Source organism: Papio anubis, chromosome 17 (assembly GCF_008728515.1).
Source record: "Papio anubis isolate 15944 chromosome 17, Panubis1.0, whole genome shotgun sequence".
Taxonomy (NCBI): domain Eukaryota; kingdom Metazoa; phylum Chordata; class Mammalia; order Primates; family Cercopithecidae; genus Papio; species Papio anubis.
The window spans coordinates 6,762,815-6,774,530 of NC_044992.1; the positions used below are offsets into that span (position 1 = coordinate 6,762,815).

An 11,716-nucleotide genomic window follows, 5' to 3' on the forward strand; every position below is an offset into this window, starting at 1 on the left:
GGTGGCCGCGGGGCGGGGCCTGAGGCGAAGCAGGCCCCGCCTCAAACTGCGTGGGCGGGGCGGAAGCCGTCACTTGTCCCCGCAGTTAGGACCCTCGCGGGGGGTTTGTGGGTCCTCTTCCCCCTCCCAATGACAACTGCCCCAACTGCTCTTCCCGTCCCGGTCACAGTGAAAATGTAGAAGGGGTCATTGTCCGTACGACTGTGCGCCAGGGCTCGGGGAGGGGCGCCCTCCTCGTGAGCGCCCCCCTGGGAATAGTGAACATAATCACCTCTCATTCCAGACTATGTTAGGTCTTAATGGTGGGAGGACGCTCGAGTGCCCCGCCCGTTTCACCCCGAGGGGGCGGGACAGTGGGTCGTGACGCTATCAGAGGGCGCCAGAGCAGGGACCGGACGCGAGTTGGGGATGTTGGACTCGCTGTTATCCTTGGGCGGCCTGGTGCTGCTTCGGGGTGAGAGCCAGCGGCACAGGGGGGTTCGGGTCTGGCTGAGGGGACGGAAGTGGAGAGGAAGGGCCATGGGTCACAGGCTAGGTGTGGAGATCGCGACGGGTTCGCGAAGGTGGTAATCCTAGCGCCCTCACACTCGATCCGTCCCTCGCTGTGCAGATTCCGTGGAGTGGGAGGGGCGCAGTCTCTTGAAGGCGATTGTCAAGAAATCTGCACTGTGGTGAGTATCCCACGGTGTCTCCTCAGCCTACCCTGGATAGGGAACCTGTGCCCACTCTTTGACAGTCCCCCCTCATCTCTGCCTTAGTGGGGAGCAAGTGCATATCCTGGGCTGTGAAGTGAGCGAGGAAGAGTTTCGTGAAGGTTTTGACTCTAATATCAACAATCGGTAAGTACCAGTTGGAAAAGATTTGATTAAATTGGAGACGTCTATTGCTAAGGACATTTATTTATAACAAGCGCAGAACCTGGTATATAGTAGCAGTTCCTTAAATATTCATTGAAGAATTGGATATGGGTCTTTCAGGAGGCAAGACTTAGTAAGAGGAGTAATGAGGAGTGATGAGTATTTGGGGAATCCAAAGCAAAGATCATAGAAGTTGAGAGAGAAATAGCCTGGAGATAGGGAGAACATGTGGGAAGGGTATTGCGGTAATCTATTAATCCAGGTTCGCCATTAAGGTGCATATGTACCGAGCACCAACTATAAACCCGGTGCTGTGCAAGATACTGGAGCTGGCAGTGAATGAGACAGACCTGTTCCTGGCCTAATGAATTTTAGGGAATAATGGTAGAAAGTGATAGAGGCCTGGTTTAAGGCAGTGGCAGTAGAGATGGAAAGTTTAGAACACATGTAAAGGACTTTAGTGGGTAGCATTTCCAGGATTTATTGACTAATGTGGGGGAGAAGACAGTATTGAAATAAGGAAGTCCCTAAACCCAGCCACGTGCCTGATCAGGAGACATTAAGAACCATTAGTAGGATGCTTTCTACTTCCTAGTCCGGGCAACTCAGTGGATGGTGATAGTAGTTTACATCTTATCTGTTGAGCCTCTAATTTTACATCAGCCATTGTTGTGATAGAGGTGGTGGTGTATGTTAAGATGGCATTCCATGGCCAGGCGTGGTGGTTCACGCCTTTAATCCCAGCACTTTGGGAGGCTGAGGGGGGTGGATCACCTGAGGTCGGGAGTTCGAGACCAGCCTGACCAACGTGGAGAAACCCCATCTCTACTAAAAATACAAAAAATTAGCTGGGCATGGTGGCACATGCCTGTAATTCCAGCTACTGGGGAGGCTGAGGCAGGAGAATCGCTTGAACCCGGGAGGCAGAGGTTGTGGTGAGCAGAGATCGTGCCATTGCATTCCAGCCCAGGCAACAAGAGCAAAACTCTGTCTCAAAAAAAAAAAAAAAGAGGGCATTCCACAAGAGAACCAGAAGATAAAAAAGAGATATCTGGGGGGAAAAAAAGTTCTGCTACCTTTGCTGGTCTACCTTTCCTGAGCTGTTATTTTTTTCTGTAGTTGGTACTCCATGACTTAATTTTTTACTTTCTTTAAGCTGTTCTACAGGCAGGAACCAAGTCTCATGTCCTCTGCTTTCTCATTTTTTATCCAGAGTGATAAACTTTAGGTGCCACACTCAGGAAATATGTGATAATGGTGATAACTAACATTTATGAGGCATACACTATGTGTCAAGCACTGTGCTGAGTGCTTAGAGGTTGGCATCTCATTTCACCAATGAAGCAACTGAGTCTTGGAGATAATTTATCATTTAGCTGACTTTGGGCAACAAGTCGCGAAGCCAAGCTTGGAGGTCAGGCTGTCAGACACCAAAGTCTGTGCTCTCAATCATTGCTATCTCTCAGTAATATTCTTTCACTAATATTTAGGATATTCATGAAAATTGAGAAAACAGAGCCACAAAGATCAGAGGATGAACTTTGTGATCCTCTGGGGGGAAGGAGCAATATTATATTGTGTCGTGTTTTCCCTTTGCAGGCTGGTTTACCATGACTTCTTCAGAGACCCTCTCAACTGGTCAAAAACTGAGGAGGCCCTTCCTGGGGGGCCGCTGGGAGCCTTGAGAGCCATATGCAAGAGGACAGATGCTGGTCCTGTCACCATTGCTCTTGATTCACTCAGCTGGCTGCTGCTTCACCTTCCCTGCACCACACTCTGCCAGGCCCTGCATGCTGTGAGCCATCAGGACTCCTGTCCTGGTGAGACCCCTCCTTCATTATTTCCCCTCATATATCTCCCTCTGCCAAGGAGTGTGCCCCTTTTCCTTTCTACCCTAGAAGAAACATCTGGGTTCTCCAGTCAGACCTTTTTTCATTTTTTTGAACTTTTTGTCTGTTTTTTTTTTTTTTTTTTTTTACTTCCCCTTAACGCCATCTACCATTTGCTTTTTTTCCTCCAAGTTATTTTTTTACTCATTTGTTTCACTCATTCATTTATTTAACAAATCGATAGTAAATACATATAATATGTCAGGTACAATTCTAGATAATGGCAAAATACAGACTGACTGTAGCTGGGTCCTTGCCTTCCAGGAGCTCGAAGTCCCATAAAAGATGGAGATAAGTAAACAGGCAGTTACAAGATGGTCTGATAAAGGCCATGATGATATAGGACATGCACAGGGTACCTTAAAGAAGGGCACTCTCGGCTGGGCGTGGTGGCTCACACCTGTAATCCCAGCACTTTGGGAGGCCGAGGTGGGCAGATCACAAGGTCAGGAGATCGAGACCATCCTGGCTAACACGGTGCAACCCCATCTCTACTAAAAATACAAAAAAAATTAGCTGGGCCTGGTGGCGGGCGACTGTAGTCCCAGCTACTTGGGAGGCTGAGGCAGGAGAATGGCATGAACCTGGGAGGCGGAACTTTCAGTGAGCCGAGATCGCGCCACTGCACTCCAGCCTGGGTGATACAGCGAGAGTCCGTGTCAAAAAATAAAGGCACTCTTGAAGAGCAAGCGGTCAGCCAGGCAGATTTGGCCGGGCAGGGGCACTGGGACTAGCCCTGAAGTGCACTGTGGGTACTCGAATGGACTTAGGAGTCAGACGCTCAGCTTTGTATTAAGGTGCTTGACTTTCACTTGCTTCACTTTCCGCTGTATATGGGGGAAGGTACAAGGGAAGTATTAGGATAAACCACTATATTGCCATTTCTTAGATCAAAAATTGTTAAATATTGGCTGGGCACGGTGGCTCACACCTGTAATCCCAGCACTTTGGGAGGCCAAGGTAGGTGGATCAGCTGAGGTCAGGAGTTGGAGACCAGCCTGGCCAACATGGTAAAACCCTGTCTCTACTAAAAATACAAAAAATTAGCTGGGTGTGGTGGCACACTTTTGTAATCCCAGCTACTCGGGAGGCTGAGGCAGGAGAATCACTTGAACCCAGGAGGCAGAGGTTGCAGTGACCTGAGATCACACCACTGTACTTCAGCCTGGGTGACAGAGAAATACTTCATCTCAAAAAATAAAAACTAAAAACAGTCCAGGCATGGTGGCTCACGGCTGTAATCCCAGCACTTTGGGAGGCCGAGACAGGTGGATCATGAGGTCAGGAGTTCAAGACAAGCCTGGCCAAGATGCTGAAACCCCGTCTCTACTAAAAATACAAAAATTCGCCAGGCGTGGTGGCACACACCTGTAGTCCAGCTACTCGGGAGACTGAGGCAGAATTGCTGAACCCGGGTGGCAGAGGTTGCAGTGAGCCAAGATTGCACCACTGCACTCTAGCCTGGGTGACAGCAAGACTCCGTCTCAAAAAAAAAAGAAAAAAGTTGTTAAATGTCAGTGATTTCATATGGTTTAACCTAAAAATGCTGACCTTTGTAAGGATTCAAACATTGTGTTAAAGTGTTTAGCATAGTGCCTGACACTCTCTAAAGGCACTGACTGAGATCTTGGGAAGTTCCAGAAACTACAAGTACTTCCGTGTGTAAGAGATGAGGCTAGAAAGTAAGTGGACACCACCTGCTAGAAGTGTTCATTCCATCCTGAAGGCGGAGGAGCTGCTGAAGGATAGAAGTTAGAGCGGTGCCTTGATCAGCTTTACACGGGGATAATAGAGGAGATTAAGGTATGGGCTGGAGGAGGCTCAGAGCACAGTAGTGAGATTGGCCAAGGGAAGTCAGGATTTTGGCAGCACTGTGATGGAATTGTGGGGCTCTCTCCTTTTCTCTTCACTGTTTGCTCCCAGGCCACCAACCTGAATGCTCCCTACTATCCTACATTTCTTGTCCATCTCTAGGTAACAGCTCCCCGGTGGGGAAGGTGAGTGTGCTGGGCTTGCTACATGAAGAGCTTCACGGACCAGGCCCTGTGGGAGCTCTCAGCAGCCTTGCGCAGACTGAGGTGACCCTGGGCGGTACAAAGGGCCAGGCCTCGGCCCACATCCTGTGTCGGAGGCCCCGACAGCGCCCAACTGACCAGGTCAGAAGAACCAACAGGGAAGGACTGGAAATTGGGGGCAGAGAAAGGAGTGGCACAATGGGAAGAACAATGAAAATGCTGATTATTTCAAGGAGACTTTAAAAACAAAGTTTTTTTAGAGATGGGGTTTCACTGTGTTGGTCAGGGTGGTCTCAAACTCCTGGGCTCAAGTGATCCTCCCACCTCAGCCTCCAAAGTGCTAGGATTACAGATGTGAGTGAGTGTGCCCGGCCCTCAGGGAGACCTTTTTTAAAAAAAGGCTGATTGGGTATCTCTCTCTGTTTTCCATCACTTACCTCATTTAATCTTCTCAGCTATGGTGTAAGGTAGATTGTTTTATTATCACAGTTTTTCAGGTGGGAAAGCCAGTACAGGGAGGGGTTTTTTTTCCTTGTTTCTTTTCTTTTTTTTTTTTGGACAAGGTCTCACTCTGTGGCCCGGGCTGGTGTGCTGTAGTGCAATCATAGCTCATGGCAGCTTTGACCTCCCATGCTCAAGTGATCCTCCTGCCTCAGCCTCTGGTGTAGCTGGAGCTGGGAACACAGGCACGTAGCACCACAGCCAGCCAGCTTGTTAGTTTTTTATATAGGTGGGATCTCACCCTGTTGCCCAGGCTGGTCTTGAATTACTGGGGTCAAGCCATCCTCTGGCCTTGGTCTCCCAAAGTGCTGGGATTACAGGTGTGAGCCACTGCACGCGGCCCAGGGAGGTTTAAATTTAAGTCACTTACCAAGATTATAAAGTGTAAGTGGGGCCCAGGCAAGGTGGCTCACGCCCGTAATCCCAGCACTTTGGGGGGCCAAGGTAGGCAGATTGCGTGAGGTCAGGAGTTTGAGACCAATCTGGCCAACATGGTGAAATCCCATCTATACTAAAAATACAAAAATTAGCCGGGCATGGTGCGCACACCTGTAGTCCCAGCTACTCTGGAGGCTAAGGCAAGAGAATCACTTGAACCCGGGAGGCAGAGGCTGCAGTGAGCCAAGATCATGCCGCTGCACTCCAGCCTGGGCAACAGAGTGAGACTCCTCAAAAAAAAAAAAAAAATGTAAGTGGGGCTGGGCAAGGTGGCTCACGCCTGTAATCCCAGCACTTTGGGAAGCAGAGGTGGGCAGATCACCTGAGGTCAGGAGTTCAAGACCAACCTGGCCAACATGATGAAACCCCGTCTGTACTAAAAATACAAAAATTAACTGGGCATAGTGGTGGGTGCCTGTAGTCCCAGCTACTCGGGAGGCTGAGGCGGGAGAATCACTTGAACCTGGGAGGCAGAGGTGGAGGTGAGCCAGGAACATGCCACTGCACTCCAGCCTAGGCAACAGAGTGAGACTCTGTCTCAAAAAAAGAGTAAGTGGGGCTGCTCTGCCTAAGGAGTAGCCATCCTTTTATTCCTTTACTTCCTTAATAAACTTGCTTTCACTTTTGAAAATAAAATAGAGGCTGGGCACAGTGGCTTACACCTGTAATCCCCACATTTTGGGATGCCGAGGTGGGCAGATCACCTGAGATTAGTGGTTCGAGACCAGCCTGGCCAACACAGAGAAACCCCATCTCTACTAAAAATTCAAGTTAGCTGGGCGTGGTAGTACGCGCCTGTAATCCCAGCTACTCGAGAGGCTGAGGCAGGAGAATCACTTGAACCTGGGAGGTGGAGGTTGCAGTGAGCCAAGATCACGCCACTGTACTCCAGCCTGGGCAACAAAGCCAGACCCTGTCTCAAAAAAAAAATTAAAAGTTGAGGGCAGGGGCTGAAAGCAGTGAAATAGGTGATTGGGGGCTGAGGATGTGAGGTCCTAGAGTCTCTCTAGTTTCTTCAGTAAGATGAAAAAAACTCTTTTCTTTTTTCTCTCCAGACTCAGTGGTTCTCCATACTTCCAGACTTCAGCCTGGATCTCCAAGAGGGACCCTCTGTAGAGTCCCAGCCCTGCTCTGATCCTCATATACCCCCGGTATCTAAGAATGCCAGGGCCAGAACAAGGAAATGTAGTTTAGGGTCTGGTCAAAGGGGAGAGAATAAAAGCTGCAGAGGTTGGGGGTGGGGTCAGGGATTCTAGGGATGGGGCAGAGTGGCAGCATCCTTTGTACCTACAGGTGGATCCCACAACTCATTTGACCTTTAACCTTCACCTGTCCAAGAAAGAGAGAGAAGCCAGAGATAGCCTGATCCTGCCCTTCCAGTTCAGCTCTGAAAAGTAAGGTCGGGACCTGGGTACGTGGATCCCTGAGTAGAGCCCAGCATCTGGGCCACGGAGAGGTGGGGCAACAGCAGGTTATTGACTAACCTGACTTTATAGGGGCTGAAGTCCACCTCCAGAGACAAGTCCAAGTTCTTGATCCACCCATTCCCCCTACAATGGCCGAGGGCCTTTATGTCTCTTTTCTCTCCCTTAGACCCTTGGGTCACAGCTCCAGTTGTCCCCAGAGCACCCTGGGCCTGGGCTGAGCCAGACCAGACCCTTGGGAGGTGGCCCTATCCCTAGGCAGTGGTGCTAGGAGGACAGAAGGCTATATGGGCGTGGCAAAGGCTGGTTAACAAGGGTTTAGTGCATGCCTGCTGTTCTGTGCCCAGTGTGTGGGTGGATGAAGCAAGACTACAAGATCCTTGCCCCCAAGCTGCTAGGAACTTACGGTTTTATTAGGAGAGCAGTACAAGGGTATCTATTCCAGTACCAAATGGTGCTTCAGCTCTAACATGGAGGTGAGAGAAAGGGACTTGGACCAAGAAAATGACATGGAGGCCTAACAGGTTGCCTGAATGAGAGTCACAGTCACCTAGAAGAAAGTATCCAGACCCAACCTGTCAGCTACCCTCACCAGCACCAAATCTTCCCTTCTCAGACAGCAGGCTCTCCTGCGGCCTAGGCCAGGCCAGGCTACCAGCCACATCTTCTATGAGCCAGATGCTTATGATGACCTGGACCAAGAAGACCCAGATGACGACCTAGATATTTGACTGGTCAGATTTGATTAGATTGTAATTGGAGGGGGCGCAGGAAGACTTTGGGCCCAGAACCATCTTTCTCTTGTTTGTGTTAGCCTTACCCTGTCCCTACCCCACCTTGGTTCCCCTTGTCTATGGATCCCTGCTCTGTGAGCTAGGAAGCAGCGTCTCATCAGGACAGAAGGCAGGATGAAGACATGGGATAATGTGAGAGTAGAACCCCGTACCTAATAAAATCTTTATTTTTTTATTAAAAAAGAAATACTTTGGTAGCTATTTAAATAAGGGGGGTGGGAATGGATGTCAAGATACAAGCACCTGCATCTTTTAGTCTATTGTCAATGGAGTCTGGGGGCCAGGAATGGTGTGCAGGCCACTGGGGCGCTAAGTGTTCTGCACTGAAGTAGGTGCAGTAAGGTTCCAAGCTCCCTGCGAGGATCCAGACGGGAGGAAAGCAGAGGCCCTGAAGGGAAAAAAGCCTGCTTCCCAAAACTTACTTTTTATTACTGTACAAAAAGCACACACTCCCTCTTTTTGTCTCTCCCACCAACACCCCCCACCCCCCACCCAAGAGGACTATACATGGAATGCAGGGACAGAGTGACCAGGAGGCCTTTGTCCCGCACCCTGCCCACAGGCTGAGCTCAGCCCCAGGCCCTTTCAGGCATCTAGACACGCCCACAGCCTGTCAGGCTGGGGCCAGGAGATTCCAGGTCACACATACTCCTTGGAAGAGTTGGACTTAGGGTAAGAGCGGGGTGCATGGTACCCAGCCTTGCTCTCATTCCTAGGACAGGAACAGGAGAGCAGTGCACCTCCCAGGATGACTAGGGCAGACCCTGCCCAGCCAATAAAGATGGCAGGACCAAACTCATACCTGTGAAGAGAAAGGGGTGGTTAGAAACCCTGACCTGCCTCTGCCCTCCTCCCTATCCCGGGACCCCAGACCTGTCCCCTTAGGAGGCAGGGTTCCCAGACTTACTTCATGTTGGTAGGGATCAAGGGGTTATAAAAGTCTGTGACAATCTGATGGCCATACCAGGAGCAAGCTATCAAGGCGGCAAGACCTGGAGAGAGAATGAGGGTTTCGGTATAGTGGGACCCCAAACGGGCACCTTGCACAGCCTCGCTCCTCCCAGATGGGAGAACCCTGGGGCTCACCTGCCACGATGAAAATTATGCCTCCACCCATGGCTATACGGGCCTTCTTCACTTTGTCGTCTCCCCCACAGCGTGTGCACTTCATGCCCATCGTGGCCACAAACATGGCCAGGAAGGCCAGCACCAGGGAGACCACCATTAGGGCTCGAGTGGCCTGCATAGCCGCTGCGGGCGAGGGGAAAGGGCGCCGTCATTGCTGGAAATGCAGGTGGCTCCAGCCTTCGTGCAGCCGGCCGCGCCCACTAACCCCTGGACCCCGTCTGTCCGGCGCCGTGTTCTGCCGCGGGCCAGGGGCGCCCAGGTGTCCGAGGCCTGGGCCAAACGGGCAGGTCCCGCCCCTCCCAACAGCGCGGCCTTCCTGCTCCCGCCCCGCCCTCTCCGCTCAAGGATCCGCCCGGGGCGCCGGGGTTTCGGTGAAACTGCCCTGTATAGGGGGAAGGGTGAAAGGGGCAACGAAAGGAAGCCGAGACGGTGGCCCGAGCCCCACGCGGCGCACATGCCAGCCGGCGGCCCTGCTCTGAGCCGCTATCGAGGCCACCGGGTTTGTGGCTTCGGCTAATCGGCCGATAAGATTAGAGGCCGCAGGCGGCGGCCCACTGTGACCAGCCGCACCGCCCTTCGGCCCTCGGCGCGCCCGGTGCCCCGCGCCCCGGGGTCGTTTCTGTCTGAGAAAAGGGCGGGAGATGACGGAGGCCGTGGCCTGCCCAGGGATTGGGGAGGGGACGGCTCCGGCCTAAGAACCGCTGCTCGGAGCCAGGGACTAGGCTGGGTTGGGGGGCGGAAGAGGACCGTGGGCAACCGAGGTGCGCTCCCACGTGCAGCCGCCAGAACCCCGGCCCGCCCCCGCCCAGCCTCGCCGCCCCCACCCGACCACTTCCTCGTCCTGCAGCTCCCCGGCAACCCAGGGCGCCCAGCGTGGGGCTTCGGCTCTCCCACGCGCGCCACCCCGCCACCTCGGTCCGGGGCGCGTCCGCCCCGTCGGTCCCGCGGCCTTACCGGGCAGGGCGAGCACCGAGTCGTACATTTTGCAGCTCATCATCCCCGTGCTCTGCGTGACGCAGTCCATCCACAGCCCCTTGTACATGGCCTGGGCCGTGATGATGTTGTCGCCCGCATAGGAGCTCATCTGCCACTGCGGGATGGCGGTGCAGGCCACCAGACCCACCCAGCCCAGCAGGGCCATGGAGAAGCCCAGCAACTGCAGGCCCGAATTGGCCATTTCCGCCCTCAGAAAACACTGGGGGCGCCGGGCGGGAGACCCTACAGTAAAACAAACGACACTTGGGGGGCAGCCCCACGAAAGAAAACTTGAGGTAGAGTTTTCCGGTCACCCAAAGAGACAAAAACAGTTTGGGTCAGGTGAATGCAAATCTTGTCACCGAAGTACACACAAATCGACCCCTCCAGTGAAGCGAAGGCCTCGCAGCAGAGGGAATAGGATCCGCCGGGAGGGTGGTTCCAGACAAAAGCGGTCCCCGAAGGCCAGGCGGTTCCCTCCGGCGCTCTCGGCGACCCTAGCCAAACAAAATGTGGAGGGGCCGTCTGGGCGCGGTTCTGGGCGCCGGCAAGTCCCAAAGTATCCTGGGCTGTTAGTCCGAGGCTGCGGTGCGCAGCAGAGGTGGCTCGGAGGTGAGCCAGCAGGTGCGGGCGGACAGGTGGGGCGCACCTGAGTATATGTAGGGCGTCGGGGGCGCGGCCCGCGGGCCCCGGGAGCGCGGGAGGGGAAGGCGGGACCGGAGGGGCGGCCGAGGGTGACCTGACGTCACCGAAGGGACACTCACCTGAACCGGAAGTCGTGGCCCCCACCCCTCCTTGCCCAGGTGAGGAGGAAGAAACCTGAGCACCAGGGTCACGCCCCTTCGCTTGCCCGGTTTTGACCGCCGCTGGGGAGGAGGCGGTGGCTCCCCGGGAGTCCCAAGCTCCGAATCAGCCCCTCCGGACTGGATTTCCCTCGAACACCGGGATGCCCCTTCCCTTCTTCCCAACAGGTGCGCCTGGGACGCTGCGGGGCGCCCCTGACCAGCCTCGGCGCCGCCCTTTCCCGGCCGGGTTCTGTCCAAAGTGCTCTCTCCCCGGCCCTGCTTTCGCCCTCACCCGCTGCTCTCCTTTTTTTTCTGTCTCCTACCCTAGTCGATCCCACCTTCGGGGACCCTGGCCCGATCCCTGAGAGTCGCCCCCGTCAGCACCCGCTTCACGGTCCCGGTTCTCTGGCTCTGCTACAGACACCCGGCTTCTGAGCGTGGCTCCCCAACAGCCCCACCTGCCTGTGCCCCCATTCCAACCCGACATGACTTACAGCCTGAACCCTTTGCACTCAACCTCCCCACCTACCACTAGCCCCTCCGGCATCAAGGATCCTAACTGGAGGAAGAAACCACTGGGACCGAAAGCCGGCCGAGGGTGGGGAGCGGGGTGAGGGCTAGGTCAGAGTCTTGGCCACACCCATCGTTCCCCTCCCTTAAAGTCTTTTCAGACCTGTCCTCCACCTTTCCCATCCCTCCCCCACACTCGCCCGTTTCTCTTTCCCTCCCGTGCACTGCCTATTGCTGTGCACACCCTCACGCCCTCACTGTTCCGTCCTCCCTGTAATCTGGCTCTCTAAGGTGGTCGTCCATGGTCCCTCACCCTGCAGTTTTGCTCTGTCTCCCCAAAGCGTTGCTCCCTCCTTCCTCCTGGCACCCCTTCCAGCCTTTTGCTCCTTCCTCCTTCATC

The 11,716-nt window shown here is 53.8% G+C and overlaps 2 protein-coding genes across 6 annotated transcripts; one reads left to right on the plus strand and one right to left on the minus strand.

The window, feature by feature from the left end:
- Window positions 1-72: 72 nt before the first annotated feature.
- Window positions 73-8,105, plus strand: ELP5 (elongator acetyltransferase complex subunit 5). 4 transcript variants are annotated; one of them, XM_009189531.3, is made up of 8 exons: window positions 73-454; window positions 611-671; window positions 759-839; window positions 2,457-2,677; window positions 4,721-4,902; window positions 6,756-6,851; window positions 6,994-7,094; window positions 7,741-8,105. In XM_009189531.3, exons 1-8 carry the CDS (start codon window positions 409-411, stop codon window positions 7,853-7,855), a joined length of 903 nt encoding a protein of 300 aa, XP_009187795.2. In that variant the 5' UTR covers window positions 73-408; the 3' UTR covers window positions 7,856-8,105. The 4 variants fall into 4 exon arrangements, with proteins under 4 accessions (XP_009187795.2, XP_009187798.2, XP_009187797.2 ...); XM_009189534.3 differs by having other exon boundaries at window positions 6,994-7,099; window positions 7,741-7,849; XM_009189533.3 differs by having other exon boundaries at window positions 6,994-8,105.
- A 217-nt stretch (window positions 8,106-8,322) lies between these two features.
- On the minus strand, window positions 8,323-11,384 carry CLDN7 (claudin 7). 2 transcript variants are annotated; one of them, XM_009189535.4, is made up of 5 exons: window positions 11,336-11,384; window positions 10,001-10,518; window positions 9,005-9,169; window positions 8,826-8,910; window positions 8,323-8,720 (listed from the first exon to the last, which is right to left on the minus strand). In XM_009189535.4, the coding sequence occupies exons 2-5, from the start codon at window positions 10,221-10,223 to the stop codon at window positions 8,558-8,560; spliced, it is 636 nt and encodes a 211-aa protein (XP_009187799.1). In that variant the 5' UTR covers window positions 10,224-10,518; window positions 11,336-11,384; the 3' UTR covers window positions 8,323-8,557. The 2 variants fall into 2 exon arrangements, with proteins under 2 accessions (XP_009187799.1, XP_003912277.1); XM_003912228.4 differs by lacking the exon at window positions 11,336-11,384 and having other exon boundaries at window positions 10,001-10,649.
- Window positions 11,385-11,716: the final 332 nt, after the last annotated feature.

Excerpts from the sequence above, each read along its gene's own strand:
- ELP5 (XM_009189531.3), top strand. The coding sequence starts at position 409 with ATGTTGGACTCGCTGTTATCCTTGGGCGGCCTGGTGCTGCTTCGGG. Across the intron at positions 4,903-6,755 it reads GACAGCGCCCAACTGACCAG|ACTCAGTGGTTCTCCATACT; the intron begins GTCAGAAGAACC and ends TTTTCTCTCCAG. Across the intron at positions 7,095-7,740 it reads TTCCAGTTCAGCTCTGAAAA|ACAGCAGGCTCTCCTGCGGC; the intron begins GTAAGGTCGGGA and ends TTCCCTTCTCAG.
- CLDN7 (XM_009189535.4), bottom strand. The coding sequence starts at position 10,223 with ATGGCCAATTCGGGCCTGCAGTTGCTGGGCTTCTCCATGGCCCTGCTG. Across the intron at positions 9,170-10,000 it reads CTCGGTGCTCGCCCTGCCCG|CGGCTATGCAGGCCACTCGA; the intron begins GTAAGGCCGCGG and ends CCTCGCCCGCAG. Across the intron at positions 8,911-9,004 it reads CATAATTTTCATCGTGGCAG|GTCTTGCCGCCTTGATAGCT; the intron begins GTGAGCCCCAGG and ends TTCTCTCTCCAG.